The 18,683-nt window shown below is 34.6% G+C and overlaps 1 protein-coding gene across 1 annotated transcript; it reads right to left on the reverse strand.

The window, feature by feature from the left end:
• Positions 1-333: 333 nt before the first annotated feature.
• On the reverse strand, positions 334-1,132 carry LOC107873526 (histone H2B.7). The gene has a single exon (XM_016720396.2). It carries the CDS (start codon positions 934-936, stop codon positions 493-495), a length of 444 nt encoding a protein of 147 aa, XP_016575882.1. The 5' UTR covers positions 937-1,132; the 3' UTR covers positions 334-492.
• Between the last annotated feature and the right edge of the window lie 17,551 nt (positions 1,133-18,683).

The raw sequence follows: 18,683 nt of genomic DNA on the forward strand, positions 1-18,683 counted from the left end.
TCCATACAAAAAAAAAAAAAAAGATGAGGCAAACTATACAAATCCTTTCAACATATTCAAAAGAATTTATCAGAGAATTTTACCCAAAGAATGCAATAAAATGGTTATTGGAATAAGCGCACATCATATACACAGGTAACAGTACGTAATTGTGGGACAAATGCCCAATCAGTTGAACTATAATTCAACAAGAAGGTGTCAATACTCTACACATACACATCAGTTTTGCAACAGAAAGAAAACATAACCATAGTATATAGCAATACCAAAACACCCATGAAATTAAATAATATTTCAATGTATACTGTCAGCAATCAACAAGGAGAGACCAAATTACAATATGGTAAAAGTTGATTCATTGACTAGGAACAACATTCTATTTTACATTATCCCATCAAAACACAATATAAAAACTCAAAAAAAAAAAAATTATCAACTCTAACACCACCAAACCCTAATAACCAATTCTCAAAATAACCCAACAAAACAAATTTAAGAGCTTGTAAACTTGGTAACAGCTTTAGTCCCTTCAGAAACAGCATGTTTAGCCAATTCACCAGGCAAGACCAATCTAACAGCAGTCTGAATTTCCCTAGATGTAATCGTAGGTTTCTTATTATACCTCGCAAGTTTAGATGATTCCTGCGCCAATTTCTCAAATATATCATTAATAAAACTGTTCATTATCCCCATCGCTTTGCTTGAAATACCAATATCAGGATGCACTTGTTTCAGCACTTTGAATATATAGATCTTGTACGTTTCGGAACTCTTCTTCACCTTCTTCTTTTTCTTTTCTCCGATACCGGGGCCGACATCCTTCGGCGGAAGCTTCTTTCCGGCTTTTGGCTTCTTCTCCGCCGGAGGTTTTTCATCGGACGGTTTTTCCGATGCCGGAGTCTTCTCGGCGGGCTTCTTTTCTGCCTTTGGAGCCATAACTAGTGTAGAAATTAAGCGAAGATTCGAGAAAGATGGAAAGGGAAATTTTTCAATTGATGGAAAAGAATGGGTGTGGGTTTGGTATTTATAGGCAATTGAGATTTGTTCTGATTGGAGAAGGAGATTGGCGAGGATCGATGACGTGGACTGATTATAAGCGTTGATTTAGTTAGAGGTTGCAGGAAGATCGACGGCCATGAGAGGTTAGTTGAGCTGTGCACGTGTAGATCATTTGTTTCGGAAATAATGGCGTCAAATGAGGGGGAGGAATGAGTAAAAACAACACTAGATTTCTCGTTTGTTAGGTTGTTACTATCTAAAAATTTGGTTTAAAGTTCTTTCCTCATTGGAAAAAATAATTAAGGAAATAGATTTTTTTTTTTTTTTTTTTTTTTGGTAATATAGGATAGTTATGGGAAAAGAGTCAAATATGCCCCTAAATTTTGTAAAAATATTTAGATATATCCTTCGTTAAAAGTTTAGCTCATCAATGTCTTTGTCGTCCAAGTTTTGGTTCATATATATTCCTGTAGTCAAGTTTTGGATCATATATACCCCTATTGTCAAGTTTTGGATCATATATACCTCTGTCGTCGTTAATTGCTTTGCTGAAATTTCTCAACCATTTTTTCCTTTTTTTCTTAAGAATTTATATTTGTCACATCATTTTTTATTGTCACATCATATATAATTAAATTCACCCCTTCTTCTACACATCAAACGTCCGTCAAATGCTATCATTTACCTCACAATCTTTTTGGATTTTCTCTAATTTTTTGAAATTTCTTTGTTGTATTTTCAGATTCTTCTGTAACCGCTCCTCTCATACACACATATATATACGTATAAAAGATATCTTTTTAATTGACAACTTGGTTTTTTTGTCTCTATATGGACTGTCTCTTTTACACTTCTACATCTCAATTTTTTTACTTGGATTTTTCTTATTCTTCTTATACTTGATGTTGGAATTGACAGTAGTGCAAAAAATAGAGTTGACTGATATAATACTAAAATAATTTGTAGTTGGAAAGTACTTTAATTCTTGTTTTTTATCGCAATCATGCATCGAGTTTTTATGGGGTATTCTTGACCTTTTTCATTTTTAACTTGATGATTCTTGGGGTTATGCAAGAATCTGAAAAATACAACAAAGGAATTTCGAAAAATTAGAGAAAATCCAAAGAGATTGTGAGGTAGATGAGAGCATTTGATAGACGTTTAATGTGTAGAAGAGGGGGTGGATTTAATTATATGTGATGTGGAAATAAAAAGTGATGTGACAAATATAATTCCTTAAGAAAAAAAAAAAGAAAAAAGGGGTTGAGAAATTCCAGCAAAGCAATTAATGACGACAGAGGTATATATGACCCAAAACTTGGCAATAGGGGTATATGTGACCCAAAACTTGACTACACGGTATATATGAACCAAAACTTAGACGGCAAGGGCATTGGTGAGCTAAACTTTTAACAGAGAGTATATCTGAATATTTTTGCAAAGTTTAGGGACATATTTAACTCTTTTCCCTTATATTAGCATTATATCAAAAAACTGTAACGCCCCGAGTCTGTACCCCGGACGCTACACAGTGCTCATAATTTTGAAGGACAAGAAGTTAATCCATGGCTGGTACCTACTGCAATAACTGAATAATAATACAGTAGTATGCAAAAATTAGGCGAAAAACATGTCATAAGGTTCAATACTGAAATAAAACTAATAAGGTATAACAATACCAAAACTGAAACATCTGTCTGAAAATACTCTAGTCTGAAAAAGTCTCTAAACTGCCTGAAAGATGGAGTTGATGGGACAAGCCCCCAACTAACTCCAACAACTGAATTTGTACTGATAAACCGAAATATTGAAGAAAATAATCATGTCCTTGAACTATGAGAACTCATCACTAACTCTGATTGCTGAAGATCTGAACGGCTAAGGGTGCTCGGGAGCCCGTGCATCTGAACCTATGATATAAAACATCATAGTGCAAGAGAAAAGTATGCGTCAGTACTTTGAATATACTGGTATGATAAATGAGGTAGGCTGAAATGCATGGGTTCATACGCATGAACAATACTGACTAAATGACATGAATATAACTGAATAAGAGTACATGTATGAATACGTATACTATAATCTGAGAACGTGATAACACTAGATACTGAGTTTTGAATTACTGATTTACTGATATTTGAGCTTACTAATACTATATTACTGATAACTAAATAATTGTATCTGACAGTCTTAATTCTGTGGAACTATGTTGAGTTTCGTACTAAGCTGAGTGACTGTGTCTGACAGTCCTGAATCTGTAGAACTGAACTGAGTTCTATACTGATACTGAATCTAAAACTGAGACTGTGAGAGTTAATTATCTAACCAACATACCCCTTTCTGAATAGATTGGGGGGTCTAACCTGTAACACCAGCTGGAAGGGTGTCAGTACCGTGCCACGGGTAAAGACAACTGGCTATGGGGTCAGTCCTAGTCTAGCGGGTGACCCCTGAGATCAGTCCTAAACTAGCGGGTGATCCCTGAGTATGTCAGTCCTATCTAACGGGTGACATCTCATAACCTACGCTGGCTACGTAGTTCTGGAACTTAGGAATTGCTTCTAGGGACCCAGTCCTAGCTGACATGTGAGCCCCCATCCCTAGGCTCACTCGGTGGTGAATCCTACTCCCAACCGAAAGACACTGAATTGATTCCTAGACTGTACTAGGCTTGACTGAACTGTTACTGATCGTACTGTTTAACTAAACTGAACTGAGTTCGCTGAGTTCCGTTGACTGACAGAATATTACTGAATTTTATTAACTAATTGAATACTACTAAGTTCTGTTAGCTGACTGAGTTTACTGAGGTTGGAACTGAATACTGAATTGGGCTGGACTGATTCTGAGTTCTCTGAGTACTGAACTGATTCTGACTGAATTTTGTGAACTGATTGAGTTTACTGAGTTCTGAACTGAATACTACAGTGTTCTAAACTGAATATTGAACTGAGACTGATTACTGAGTACTACTGAATTTTTCTGAGTCTTGTAACTGACTGAGAGTACTACTGATTGTGACATGACTGAGATTATTCTGTAACTGATACTGGCTCTAGGTAAACAGCTAAATTTTCGGATATAAATACCCTCAGGACTCGATAGCATAAAAAGTAGAGCAAAGCATAGTCGTAAAAGTCATAACAATATATGCTAGTCCATAGTTCATTCATAGAGACATTTACTCTAATAATTGTAATGCATTAACTTGTACATGAACGGGGAATGTATGTTACCATGTTATAATTTCATTATTCAACTCACATGAACAATTCATCAAACACTTGGAGGGCATAATACATGCACATAACACTAGATAACATGAGAGCATTACAATTTCAACACCAAATTCACAATCTCAAGGCTTTAGCATGAATTCACATGACACTACACATATAATAAATGATTTCTCATGAATCTTACAACTAATCATGGATTAGAAAATCCCATCAACATAATAATCATGAACATAGTCAAATCAAATCATGAATTTCATTAAACCTTTTAACTTGTAGTTTCAAAAAGGTTTCTTGAACTCTAAGGGTGGAAGAAAATGCTTGGATGAACACTTAACATACCTTGGTTGCTAAATTCCTGAAGAACAATGGTGGAAATTTTGAGCCTTGTCTTTGAAATTAAATCTCCTAGGGTTTGTTCTTGAGATCTACTTGAGAGAAAAGAGTGTAACTTGCTTTGTGGGGGCTGAATTTTATGTTTTAGGGGCTGGGTCGAAGTGGGGAAAATATCTCAAATACCCCTCTGGACGTTGTTTTTAATTACTGAAAACTGGTTTAGCGATGCGCAGACCGACTCATCGTATCATTGGCATCGATGCGATGGCTAACGCGCCATATCAAGTCTGTGTCAGTTCACTGGAATTCGCACTGAGAGCTAGGGAAAAATACTCATCGACGCGATGGACGACGCGGCGCGTCGATCCACTGGTTTGAGCTTTCGAATGTGATCCAAATAAAGTTTTAAAAATTCAAAACTTGTCCGAGAATACCCACTGACATTTCTGATCATGATTCAACCTAAAAATCATTACTTTAAGGTCATGAGGGTCGTGAAATAGAGTTTCCAACCTACGAAGGGTAAAATAAATTCTAAGTGTAAACACTTTGCTGAAATTTCTAAGTTTGGGACCTCTTTTCAAGCTTTAACGGATTGAGTTAGGCTTAGATTTTGTGGGCTCTTACAAAAACACTGCATAGAGGAGCTTGGTGGCGCTGCCACCATAGTATTTGCATATTGTGCAATATTTACAAACCATCCAATCGTAGTAGTAGGCAAACTAATAGTAGTAGTAGGCAAACTAGTGTTAACAGTAGGTATATTAATAGTGACACTAGGCAGCAAGACTCCACAGGCCTTAACACGTCTAGTAGTAATGTCTCCCCGTTCATCAGCCCATAAAATTTGTACAGATTGTTGAGGAGGCACCCAAAAATTAGTATTAAACATAACCGGAGAAATAACATCAAAGCTGGACGGTAGTGTAGTAATAATGGCCCTTCTTGCTAAGCTATCCATAAGTCTGTTCTGCTCTCCGTAGATATGGATAAGCGGTAAACTACCCAGACGTTGGAGGAGGGACCTGCAATCAACCAATAAAGCAAAGTTGTTAGAATTATATTCTGCATTACTAAGCAAATTAATTAGGTGCTCCGCGTCAATGTTTATTTCTAATGGCCCAAGGTTATTCTCTACTGCCAACTGCAAGCCTAAAAAATCCTGTAGGTCATGATGAAATATATCTTTCGGTATTGCATATGCAGTGAACCCCATTACCCATTTTCTGCTACTATTTTAAAAAACACCCCCCAAACTAACTATTTATTGGTTGAAAGATAAGAATTTATCAGTGTTTAGCATTAGGTATCTGCTCTTTGGAGGATTTTATTTTACATACAGAGTAAAAGGATTGCAATTGTCCCTTGGTTCACCTACTAAAATCCAATACTCGGTAGCCAAGTTTTGTGCGAGAGCTGGTGATGGAGGTTCAAGATGGCCTTCGAATATATGTTTATTACGGTTGGTCCAAATAACCCATAGGTAGTAGGGAATTAGGGCGTTAAAAGGTATCATGAGATAGCAGTAGTCGTGTCTTTGAAGGGAATTAGAGGGTTAAAAGGTATCATGGGGGAGCAGTAGTCGTGCCTTTGAATGGTATGTTTTAGCCAAACAATAAAGGAATCAACAGAAATAAGGGCCTGAGAGAAGAGCCAGTATTTGATAATAATTTTTCCCAAAGTACTCAAGTTTCGGGCAGAAAGAGAAAATATGTGATATAGTTTTAGGCACAGAGTTGTTACAATACTTGCAATTTGGTGACTCCATGCACGATATATAGTGTAGATGTGCCGATGTTGGAGGACGAGTAAGAAGTAACAATCATAGAAAATGCTTGATTTTTGGGACGACATTTTGCTTTCAAATGCAAATAAAATCCCATGAAGCCATAGTATGCAAATTCTCTATAGTTATTTGGTTATAACAACTACAAACTGCAAACTTTTTGGTGTTAGTGAGACCCCACTTAATTCGATCATAGGTATTTGTGTATATAGAAAAATAAGGGGATTGTATTTTGTTAAAAATTGGAGCAGGAATTTTAAAAGGGATGTCAATTCAACTTTAGTTTACAGAAATTGGGCAAAAACTGAAACAATCCATGGGGATTTCTCATGCATCTGTGGTTATTGCAACCTCAAAGACTCATTTTTGTCTGCCAACTGAAATGACTGCCTACCAATTTGGGAAATGAGAGAGAAAAAGTGAGAGGGAAATAAGAGGGTCGATATAATTGGGAAAGTGAGGGAAAATAATAGCGGGGAAAAGGAAAATGTTAAATTTTTTTTTTATTATAGCGGGGGACAAAACCCCCCACAAATTTATGTTTCATGATAAAATAAGCGTTGATTATTTTTGGCATATAACGGGGGTTTAAAACCTCCGCAACTTTATATATTTTAGCAGCAGATTTTTAACTCCTGCAATTCATATAATTTTGCGTAGGTTAATATAACCTCCACAAATAAACCCCCGCAATTTGACCTGTTTTTGTAGTGTATCTATTTTCAGTAGTGAGCCACTTTTTGTCCAACCTTATGCAGGATATCTAAATCATAAAATTCACCCGGCAATTTCGAAAGACGAATCCAGATTGCCGTGTAAGAGACGTTTTCCCTTAAGGCAACAAACTTTGGTTTCCATCACTGTGCCGATAGATAGCTATTTAGGACGAACCATGGTCTATCATGTAACACATAGAGCATGTTTTGTTCCTTTGTGAATTTTATTAGGAAGTAGTTTTCTCTTAGGTCAACAAGATTGAGTTCTTCTAATGGTTTCCAGATACTAGTTAGCTTTTGTTTAAGGATTTGATGCCTCATTTTTCGGCCAATAAGCTTGATTATTATAGAGAACTGCCATGTCTTGTAAATGTGATTTTTATCCTTAGACGTAAGGAGTATTAAGTTTTGATCATCATTTTCTTGAGTGGTTTCATCTTCCATGTCTATTAGAGGCCTATAGATAGAGGTATTTACAGTTTGTAGGTGGGGAGAGGCCATTAATTTTTCCAAGTAGGACAAGTTTCCACCTGCCTGAGGTTCAGCGGGATTGGTAGAAGCTATCTGCATGCTAGAGTTAATAATTAAAGCTGAAAGGAAAGGTATAGTTACAGTAGGAAATGGAGAAGTAATTGAGAGAAGGGAGAGGATTTCTCTATCTAACCCATGACTTCGTCGGCAGTAATTAGGAAAAATAATACTAGTTCTGAGTAATTGCAATATTGTGATTTTCATCCTTTCATTATTCAATCAAACATATTTAATGTTTAATTATATTAGGCCCCGTTTGGTCATAAAAATATAATTTTTCGGAGTAGGAAATAGAATTAGAATTGTGTTTGGCCAAGAATATAAATTAAAGTTGTTTTTGAAATTTTGTAAGGAAGTAGGAGTGAAAAAAAAGTGAAAACAAGTTTTTCATGTTTTCACTTTTCCAAAATACAATTTCAAATTGTATTTGAAATTTTCATGCCCAAACACTATAGTTTTTACTTTTTTTTAGTAAAGTGAAATAATTTTTCGAAAAAAGTGAAAAAAATACTCATGACCAAACGACTACTAAATGTGCTAAATTACTTCTTGAAGCTAACTGTATACTAGTTTTGGAGTTTATCATGCATTTGTACATTTTCAATTATCAAAATGCTCATTTCAGACCTCCAATTTTCATTTTGAGCATGAAAATTTAGAGAAATGAAGCGAAGTCCACAATATCGAGCCATTATTGATGTTTCAATTATTTTATGTACTCCTTCGTTCGCTATTGCTTGTCATAATTTGAAAAGCTCACCCATCAATAAAATAATCATTGATAGAGTGACTTTACAAAATTGCTCCTAATTAATGATTGTGTCATGCATTAAGTAAAATCAAATTTCAATATTGATGGAGTAATTATTTCAATAATGCCAGAACATTTTATTGAGTAAATGTGTAGTTCACTCTTTTATTAATGAAATCGTTCTTCCGTTCAATTTTAGAGGTAAATTATACTTTGGTTTAATTTTTTTTAAAAATTCGTTTCTTTAGTTGAATTCAAATAAAAAAAAATTGGAGCAAAATAATTTAAACTTTTACACTATTTTTATAAAAACTTCAACTTTTCCACCAAATATTTCATTATAAAAATGCTTCAATGAAATGAGAGTTCAAACAGTAATAGATACAAGACAAAATCAATAAAGTGTACTGAATCAAATCGATTTAAATATTCTCGTTGAGTTGGATAATATGGTGGTGCACAATATATATGCTTGATCTCAATGTTGTTGTAAACTCATTATCTGATCATAAGTCTAATTCTGGTGGTTTAATATATGAGTCTTCAACAGTCAATTGCGTTTTGTTTGATCAAGATACTGAATCACCTGTGAAAATATATACCATTTAAATCAGGACCACAAACGACACATGAAGAATCTAATATAAGCATCAATATGTATACAATATTTTCTTTTATGTTGTTTTCAATGTTTTAAACAGTAAAATTAAATTAGAAATAACTGGCCAACTACTTATTAATATAAAGTATGATTCTGAATTAGTAAATGATGTAATGAATCGTCTTTTTAATTTGTTACATTAAAATTATAGTTCCATCTGATAGGAAGTATTCCTAAAAAATTTTTGCTTAAACACTTTTCATTTAGACTTGGTACCTCCAAAAATTTATGAATTAATTATGTTGCATATGTTGTTTGAAACAAGGAATGGGCAAAGCAATCAATTAGCTTCTACTCGGATGCTGTTGAAAGCAAGATGAATAAACCTGTTAGTGTTGAAAGCAAGTTGAATAAATCTACTCGGGTGCTGCTCAAAGTTTTCTAGTCCAGAGAGATATTTGATCTTCATATGAGTTCTTGAATAAATTTCTCCGTTGTATTTTCCAGTGTTTATGAACCTACAAGTGTACAACTTTTAAAATTATGGAATACTATATTGGTTTGAATTAGGAGAGGGTATTTAGGCTGCATTTGTTTTTATTAAGATTCAGACGTCTGAATCTGAATGTATCGGAATGATTAAGATTTTGTCTTTATATTTGAAAACTGAATGATTAAGACTGTTTGTTTTTCAACATCTAAATGTACAAAATTTATTCTTTTGTACATATAATAAAAAAATATAATTCAAATAAAAAATTAGTTACATATTAAAAAATATTTAATTTAATACAACAAAATTATGTTTTGATTGAAAAAAAAATTATATTTATTAGTGATAGTGGAGTTGGTTTGTACTAATGATCGTGGTGGTGGTAATGATTAATATTAGTGACTAGTAATGTTAGTGGTGATAGTTGCCATGTAGATATGGTTGGTATTGTAGTGACTGTTATGATGGTGGTAATTGATAGTGTTGATGGTGGTTGTGATATGAAGTTGGTTGATGTTAGTTATTGGAGGTGTTAATTGTAACGGCTGAAAAATGAATGCATGATGTTTAATGATATGTTGGTGGTAGTTGGAGACGTTATTGTTAGTAGAGATAGATTGTAGTAATGGTAGTGTTTGAAGTGGTGGCAGAGATGACTATAATGGTGATAGTGATGGGTTAAGAATGTGTGGAGATTGATGATGTGTTAGTGATAGTTAGCGGTGGTGCTAGTTATGATAGATGAGTTGGAAGAATTGATCGGTAGTGATTGATGATGATGGTGGCATCGGAATTGGTGTTAGCGTTAGCAGTGACAATGAATATAATTAGACTAATAGAAGTGGTAGGCTTTGTAGCGGCTGATAATAGTAGTTGATAGCAATATTGATTGTCAATGATGGTTGAAATGGTAGAAGTGGCTGGTGTTGATGTTGGTGTTGGTGTTGGTGGTTGATGGTGGTGATTGGTGGTGGTTGATGGTGGTGGGTGATCGTTAAAAATGGTAGTGGTGATAGAGGTGGTGACAGGTTATTGTAGATAGAGTGGTGGTGAATATTATCAAACACAAAAATACTTTTTAAATAATATTAAGATTTGATTCCAGATCTGAATGATTAAGACTTATTTAGAACTATTAAGAGCTAAAATTTTAATAAAAGATAAATACTAATGGTCTAAAGTCTAAACCATTCAAATTCAGAACTTGATTAAGTGTAAATAAATGAGGCTTTAGCCTCAACATTGACCAATCATTTGAGATGAGTTTTCTGAACTTCTTAACACTGCTTTCATGTACTTTTGCCTACTAGAAAAGCCCTTGTATTCTAAAATTGCAGCTTTACTTGTGATTAAAAATATCATGTTATAATCGTGTATAAAAATTCCTTCTGAATTGGTATTGAGAAAAATATTGTTTTGTTATACAAGAAAATTAAATAACTCGAGAATCATTTGATGAATTTTTCACGGAGAGTAGTTTTCACTTAATGGAACAACATTGACAAATATGAGACAAATGAAATAAAATTCATTTTCTCTTAGTAAAATTTTGAAAGTAATATTTTCAAAATTTTACCAATTATTTATTTAAATTCTGAATCGTCAAATGTTACTACTCCTTCAAAAATTTGTTCAAATCAATTCCATTTTCTGCAACATGCGTTTTGCCTTTTGAAGCCTCAATTGCTTCTATTTGATCTTCATTTTCCTTTGTAAACTTTGACTTCAATAAATTTTTAATCTTCAATCAATTTAAGTGAGACCTCTACATCTTCAAATGTTTCCATCAATATATTTTTCGTAGCTTTATTCATTTTTAGAGCATAAAAAAATGTACATAAAACTTTTTAGGAACAGTATTTCAAATTAAAATACTCCATGTAATTGGAGTAGGTTTTTATGGGTTAATGAATGATTTACTCCTATGTCAATCTCCAGCCAACTGAATTGACTATTAAGGACTTCAAAATATATTGAAACATTTTTCAAAGTTAATTAATTCAATGCTAGTAGGAGTAATCAATTAGGAGTAATCAATTAAGGGTATAGTAGAAAAAAAAATATCATTGTCTTAATTAGTGAAAAATGATAAGTAAAAATAAAAATTATATTAGAAAATATGTGAAGAGTAAAATTGAATTGACGAAGCACTTTCCTTTGTGCTGCATGACTAAAATGGGTTTGACTCTCTAACGCTAAAGTTACCACACCAAATTAATTTAATGCTAGTAGGAGTAATTAATTAAGGGTATACTAAAAAAAAAATATTTTGTCTTGATTAGTGAACAATGAAAGTAAAAGTGAAAATTAAATTAGAAAATTTGTGAAGAGTAAAATTAAACGGAGGAAGTACTTTCCTTTGTGCTACATGACAAAGGTTGCATTCATTTTTTTTAAGATTCAAACATCTGAATCTGAATGATTAAGATATTGTCTCGAGATCTGAAAATTGAATGATTAAGATTGTTTGTTTTTCAATATCTGAATGTGCAAAAAAAATTTATTTGTATATATAATAAAATAAAAATAAAATTCAAATAAAAAACTAATTATATATCAGAAAAGTATGTAATTTAATACAATAAAATTATTATTTGATTGAAAAAAAATATTTATGTTTGTTAGTAATAATGGAGATGGTTTATAATGGTAGTTGCGGTGATAATGATTGATGTTAGTGATCAATAATGTTAATGGTGATCGTTGTGATGGTTGGTATTGCAGTGATTGTTATGTTGGTGGCGGTTGATAGTGGTGATGGTGGTGGTTGTGGTGCCGTTATGTTGCTTGATGTTAGTAGAGAATAATTGACAAAGAAAGCACCTTCCAAAACTAATTTGTCAAATACTTACTTAATTTTTTATTTTTATTTTTTAGGTTTAGGATGTAAAAAGTGGGAAAAGGTAGAAAAATGGAGCCCACACATGGGCCAAGGGACCAATTCATTATTTTTACAACTTTACAAATTTAATATAATACACCTAACACCCTCCACTTATTTTAATATAAAAAAAAATATCTCTCTCTCCTCTTCAATTCTCAACTCCGCTTTTGAAACTACTTCTCCCAAAAATGTCATTTTCTTTTCGTCTTCTTCTCCAGCTGCTATGGGTCGTTGTTGCTTTGCAAGGTTAGTTAAAATCAAATTTCGATCATTTCTAGATCCATTTAAATGGTTTTTTTTTGCTAATCGATTCGTAGTGATGTAGAATTTTTATTTTTTTTTTGAATTTGGTGGTTTAGTTTAGTCGTGATTTTTTTAGCAACGAAGTATTGCCATTGCTGTTTGAAGAGTTATTTTGGCATTTTGATTTGAACAACGACCTTTTTCTGTCCGTAGACTCGTGGTCTATGAAATGAGAATGCCCTAGATTGAAATCAATTTTCAGACGTATGAAATTCTTTTAAAACATGATTGCTGAAATATTGAAAATTGAAATATTAATAGTTAATTAGTTTGATTAGGTGCACTAGTTTGATTTTTAGCAATTGTTGTGTTTTGATATTGCATGTTGGGTTTTGGTTCAGTTATTGTATGTTTGTGTAATGAATTGTTTAATAGTAGGGTGTTTGTTAATTTTTATTTTTTTTGGGGGGAGGGGAGGGTTTCATTTGAGCATTGAGTTATTTCTGTTGATAGACTTGTGGTTTGTGAACTGAAAATGGGAGATTTGTTCTTCAGGTGTAGATTGTGTTGAAAATGGATAAAAAATATATCATTCCTAAATGCAAAGCCGGTTTACACACGTAATTTTATCCTTCCCCAAAATTTTTTTTTTCAGTTTTTACCTTATCCTACCGTGTACCCTCACCCATGTGATTATATCCCATAAAAATATAAAAAATAACAACCCTATCCTAACCAACTTTACACCTCATCCTAACAACTTACCCCACCCTATACCTCTACCCACGTACCCCTCCCCATCATGTTTTTCCTTGGGTTATCCCATAACAGAACAAAAAATAAAAAGGGGACCACTACATTCATTAAAGAGGGAGGAAGAAAGGGAACACACCCATCTGACTTTCACTAAAAAATCCCATATACCCATATACACTACACACTCTCAATTCCATCGGAAGACAGCCATTAACGCACCCAATTAATGACAGATGCATAAACACACAAAAATGGAGTGAGGGTGAAGTGAGGTCGAGAGAAAAACCAAGAGAAAGAGGGGATCGAAGCGGAAAGAGTGAGATTCGAGGTTGAGAGATAAAAACAGAGAGAAAAAGTCGAGAGAGAAATTTGGACATGTTTTTCATCGGAAACTTCGTAGCTACAGATCGTATCTCCGTATTCGGTTGCTGCCGAGCTTACCGAAGCTCAGGTGTAGCAAAGGGTCCTCGTTTTTCAGTTCAAAATCCATCGAAAGACACCCAATCACTGTCCTGTTATTGTTCTGATGGATCCACCGAATTTTTGAACTCACTGACTCTATTGTTGCGATTTCCATTTTGGTTAATCGAGCTCGGTATTGGTTTTGGGATTTAAGTTTGATTTCAGTTTCGGGTTAGGATTTCTCACAATTCGAGTTGGTTTTGTTTCGTTGTTGAGTCTGGGTTCGAACCAAATTTTTCGATTGCGATTTTTGATATTGAGTTGGTCGAGTTTGGTGTTGTCGGGGTCCTGCTCGTTGGTCGAGGTTTAATTCACAGATTCGGAATGCAAATTTCTTCTGTTCATTCAAATAATATTTGAATTCGAAAGCTTCATTTGAGGTCCAATTCTCTCCTCTCTCTCCCTTTATTTTAATTTTGGTGTGATTGTGGATGTGATTCGATATCTTTATTCTATTTGTTTGGATGATTTGGGTGACTTTGGATGTTGTTTGCTTTTGAATAATTTCTCTCGATGTTAAATGTGATGACAATTTGAGTTTGAGATTGTATTAAACATGAAATAAGGGTGGGAATCAAAAATTAATAAAGTTGAACATTGGTTAGTTTAACCCATTGATTGTTATTGATTGGAAATGGATGTTAATTTGGACGAATCCGATAGTATCATGTTTAGGTTGAAACGGGTAGGCAATAGTAGGCCCGGGTAGGCAAATTTAGAATTTTTGTTTTTGTTGAATGTTTGAAATTTATTAAATGATTTGGTTTTCTTGCATTGAAAAGATGTATTCATTTGGCCGGGGAATGCCCTGAGGTTTCATGTATTTACTCACCGGAGAATGCCCCGACGTATTATGTCTTCAAAGAAGGTTTTTGATCAAGGCCTGAGGCATCGGGTAAAGCACAGGAACGTAGTTCGGAATTAGTGTAGGTTAGAATAGGATTTATTTTTTTGTATTTTTTATTTTTGGATTGTATAATTGGACTGAACACTATAATTTGGATTTATTTTATTTCGTGTGTTTGATTGATTGTTTTATGTGGTTTATACATTTTATAATTGCAAATTAGCCGATACTCTCCACCAAGCGACCGTGGTCGAACCACGAGATCGAGGGATGTCTAACACCTTTCCCTCGGTCAACAGAATTCCTTAATTAGAATCTCTGTTCACGGATCAGTTTTAGAGTCGAACCGTTTTGAAAAGGATTTCAAAGGTGACTTGGCACACCCGATTTATGCCAACTGGCGACTCTGTGTTTTGAATAAAAATATAAATAATCCTTTTTCGAAGCAATTTTCAATATTTTGTCACTTTAATAATGAAAACCCTTTCGAACCTTAAAATCGATAATTCTTTTTGGTAGTTAAAAAAGGGGTGTGACAGCTCTGACGACTCTGCTAGGGATTTATTTTAGAATTCGAGCTTATTTTAGAGTTGTATCGACTTAGTTTGGCACTATAGGTGTATAGACATTTTGTTAGTGTTGTTTTGTATTATTGTTTATCATTGTTGAGTGTCTACGTGCTCTTTGTTTATAGTTTTTATCTTATGTGTTTTCGCTTTATATCTGACATCATGTGCATAACCTGAGTCATTCTTTCTGCAATAAGTTTTGTAGTACACGTTGTGTACACGACCTATAGTTCAGTCACCCTTATTTTAGGAGGGGGAGCCGTCGACTGGTATGGAGTAAGTGGGCAGCCAAAGCAGCCACTATCGACCATACGCTCCCCTGAACAGTCTTGTTAGTGAACCCTAGCATAGGTCATCCTTTAGGTCATACTTATCTACATCATATTGAGACCTAGCGGGATCCACTTGATCCTTTGTAGGAGACTCACCTCTAAAGCATCCCTATGTGCTAAATATTGCATCTCTGAGGGTAACGTGGTCATTTAACAGACTGATGTGGGGGGAAAGCATGTGTTATAAGTAAAGTGTGTGGGCATGAAAAATTAAAAAAAAAAGGAAAAAAAGAGAAAAGGCGAATCGAAAAAAAAGAGTTTCGTTGTTTTTTTTTTTATGGCTTTTGTTCCTCACAATCCAAAAATTCAAAAAGATTTTTATCTTTTGCACTCATTTCTCAAAAACAAAAACATCAAAAAGATTTTTCTTTGTCTCGTTTAGCATGCATTCACAATTCGAAAACTTCAAAAAAGATTTTTCATTCATAGGAGTTTTTATAAAAGAAAAATGCAAAAAAAGATGGTAGAAATTTTATACATTTCATATAACGAAAATACCAAATAATTTTTTCTTTCATAGTTGTTGATGTCATTTTTCTGTGAAGTGTCAAAATAAAAACTCAAAAGATTTTATTAACGTGGTTCATCGTCGGTCTTTGGTCGTATCTTTTAAGTCAGGGTCTAGCTTGTTATTTAATCATTAATTGTCCAATCTGGACGAACTACGCACCCCTGATTCTCCTCTTTCGAGATGTGAGATACGTAGGCAACCTATTGTTGGTTCGGGGATCTTATTTGAAAAATCCAAAAAAAGATTTTCTTCACTTTTCCTTTAAAGTTGGTGTTTCCTATACATCTTTAAAAGAAAATCACAAAAAAAAATTGGTTAATAGCTTCAAGTCTCATTTTCGTATGAAATTAAAAAATTGAAAACCCAAAAAGATGTTTCTTTGGTAATCATAGGTTTCATTTTGTATAGGTAGTTTAAACCTGAAAAATACAAAAAGATTTTATTCAATTTTTTTGACAATTTGTTATTTTTGAAGTTTCTGAAAAAAAGAAAAAAGAACTAATTAGCCATTTTGGCAAGACTTCACGAACTACACATACCTGATTCTCATCTTTCGGGGGTGAGATACGTAGGCACCCCTCTTGGGTTCGGTGACCTTTTCAAAAAAAAAAGTATTGAATTCTAACGCATTTGCTATCTCTTGTTCAATTAGTTTAAGGTGGTTGGTTTGTGGCATTTTGGCTGGTCCTCCATATTGCACCAAGTCACAGAGAAAGTTATGACCAACAAGGATATCGAGTTTGTTGTCACTGATCAAATAAGGAGTTCGGGAAATGAGAATTTAGGAGATAATGAAGAGATTAGAAAATTAAGGCAACAAATGATAGAAATGCATCGAGCTTGGACTAATGGGTTGCCACCCCCTTCACTTTCCGCTGATAATCTGGAATAACTTTCTAGCTTGCCTCCAGTGTCACATACACAGTATCCTACACACCACAACATGCATCAAGACCTGCTCCGGGCAACACTATCCAAACACTTCCAATATTCATTTCCTCACTCCTCAACACAAAGCTACCACATGCTCGGCTCCACCCACTATTCATGTTTTTGCAGTACCACCCACACCCGAAGCTCCTACTTTTGAGGTTTATCCACAAGTTGTGCCTCCCCACTCTGTGAGAGAGCCTGTATTGAATATTTTTTCTAATTAACATCATGCTATTGAGCCCACATTTAAGTCGACTAGTCCTCATGGCTATACTCACCCGCCTGAATTTCCTCTTAACACTGAGAAGCCTGTTATAACAAAAGAACAAAAAGAAATTATAAGAAAATTGAGAAGTTTGGAACTGGCTATGAAAGACCTCCAGGGACTTAGGGGTACAAAAGTGTCTCATATAAAGATCTATACATGTTTCCAGGGGTTCATCTTCCTTTTGGTTTTAAAATGCCGAAGTTTGAGAAGTATGATGGACATGGCGATCCTGTATCATATTTGAGACGTTATTGCAACCAACTAAGGGGTGCTAGGGGGAAGGAAGAATTACTCATGGCATATTTCGGTGAGAGTCTTTCAGGCCTAACTTCAGAATGGTTTGTTGACTAAGACATCGACAAGTGGATTAGTTGGAATGACCTAGCTAATGAATTTGTGTAACAATTCCAATACAATGTGGAGTTGATTCCTGATGAGAAATCCCTAACTAACATGAAGAAAAAGAGTACTGAGACTTTCAGAGAGTGCGATTAGATGGCGTGAACAAGCTGCTAGGGTGAAACCGTCAATGAAAGAAAGTAAGATAGTGGAGGTATTTATTCAAGCGCAGGATGAAACATATTATTAACACTTGTTACCTACATTAGGCAAGCCATTTATTGAGGTTCTCAAAATGAGGGAGATGATAGATGATGGAATTAAGACCAGCCGCATTGTGAGTTTTGCAACATTGAAAGCGGCTACTCAAACAATTCAAAAAGGTTTGGGAAGTGTCAGAGGGAAGAAGTATGAGAAAGATGCATCTGCCATTGTAGTTGGACAACAGGCATGGGCAAGTGGACCACACCATCGTTACCCACAGGCTCAAACCCAAGCTTATGCCCAAGCTCCACAGAATCACTCCCAAAATCCATTATACTCCATTCCTCCGCCACTATATCCAGTATACAATGCACAACCATATGTTCAATCCCCTTCTTACCCATAATGGCGTGCACCAACTCCTCAGAGTCATCCTCAAACTCCACAAATATACCAAAGCCCTTCTAGGCCAGATTTTCAGTCCAAGCCAAATAATGAAACGAGGTAGAAGTCGAGAGATAGCTTTACACCAATTGGAGAGTTGTATGCCAGTTTATTTTAGAGATTGGTACAATGGGGCATGATCACTCCTCTCCTTAGGTGCACTCTTAATCGGCGTTCAAGAAATTTTGATCCTAATGTACGATGTGCGTATCATTCTGATGCTCAGGGTCGTAGTATTGAAGATTTTCAAGACTTGAAAAGAGAAATTAAAAAGATGATTCAAGATGGATAAATTATGGTGCAGAACATTGACAGTGAGGGAAGCTCTAGTCAGGTTGATATGCAAACCAGTGGCTAAGTTGTCAGGCTAAGTAATTGAGAAGTCACCCCTTTCCCTACTAGGAGCAGGTTTGATAGTTTGTTTTATTTTCTTTTTGTTTTT

This window comes from Capsicum annuum, chromosome 6, assembly GCF_002878395.1.
Source record: "Capsicum annuum cultivar UCD-10X-F1 chromosome 6, UCD10Xv1.1, whole genome shotgun sequence".
Lineage (NCBI taxonomy): Eukaryota > Viridiplantae > Streptophyta > Magnoliopsida > Solanales > Solanaceae > Capsicum > Capsicum annuum.

What these genes read in the sequence shown, in the direction of transcription:
- LOC107873526 (XM_016720396.2), bottom strand. Translation starts at nt 936, where the DNA reads ATGGCTCCAAAGGCAGAAAAGAAGCCCGCCGAGAAGACTCCGGCATCG.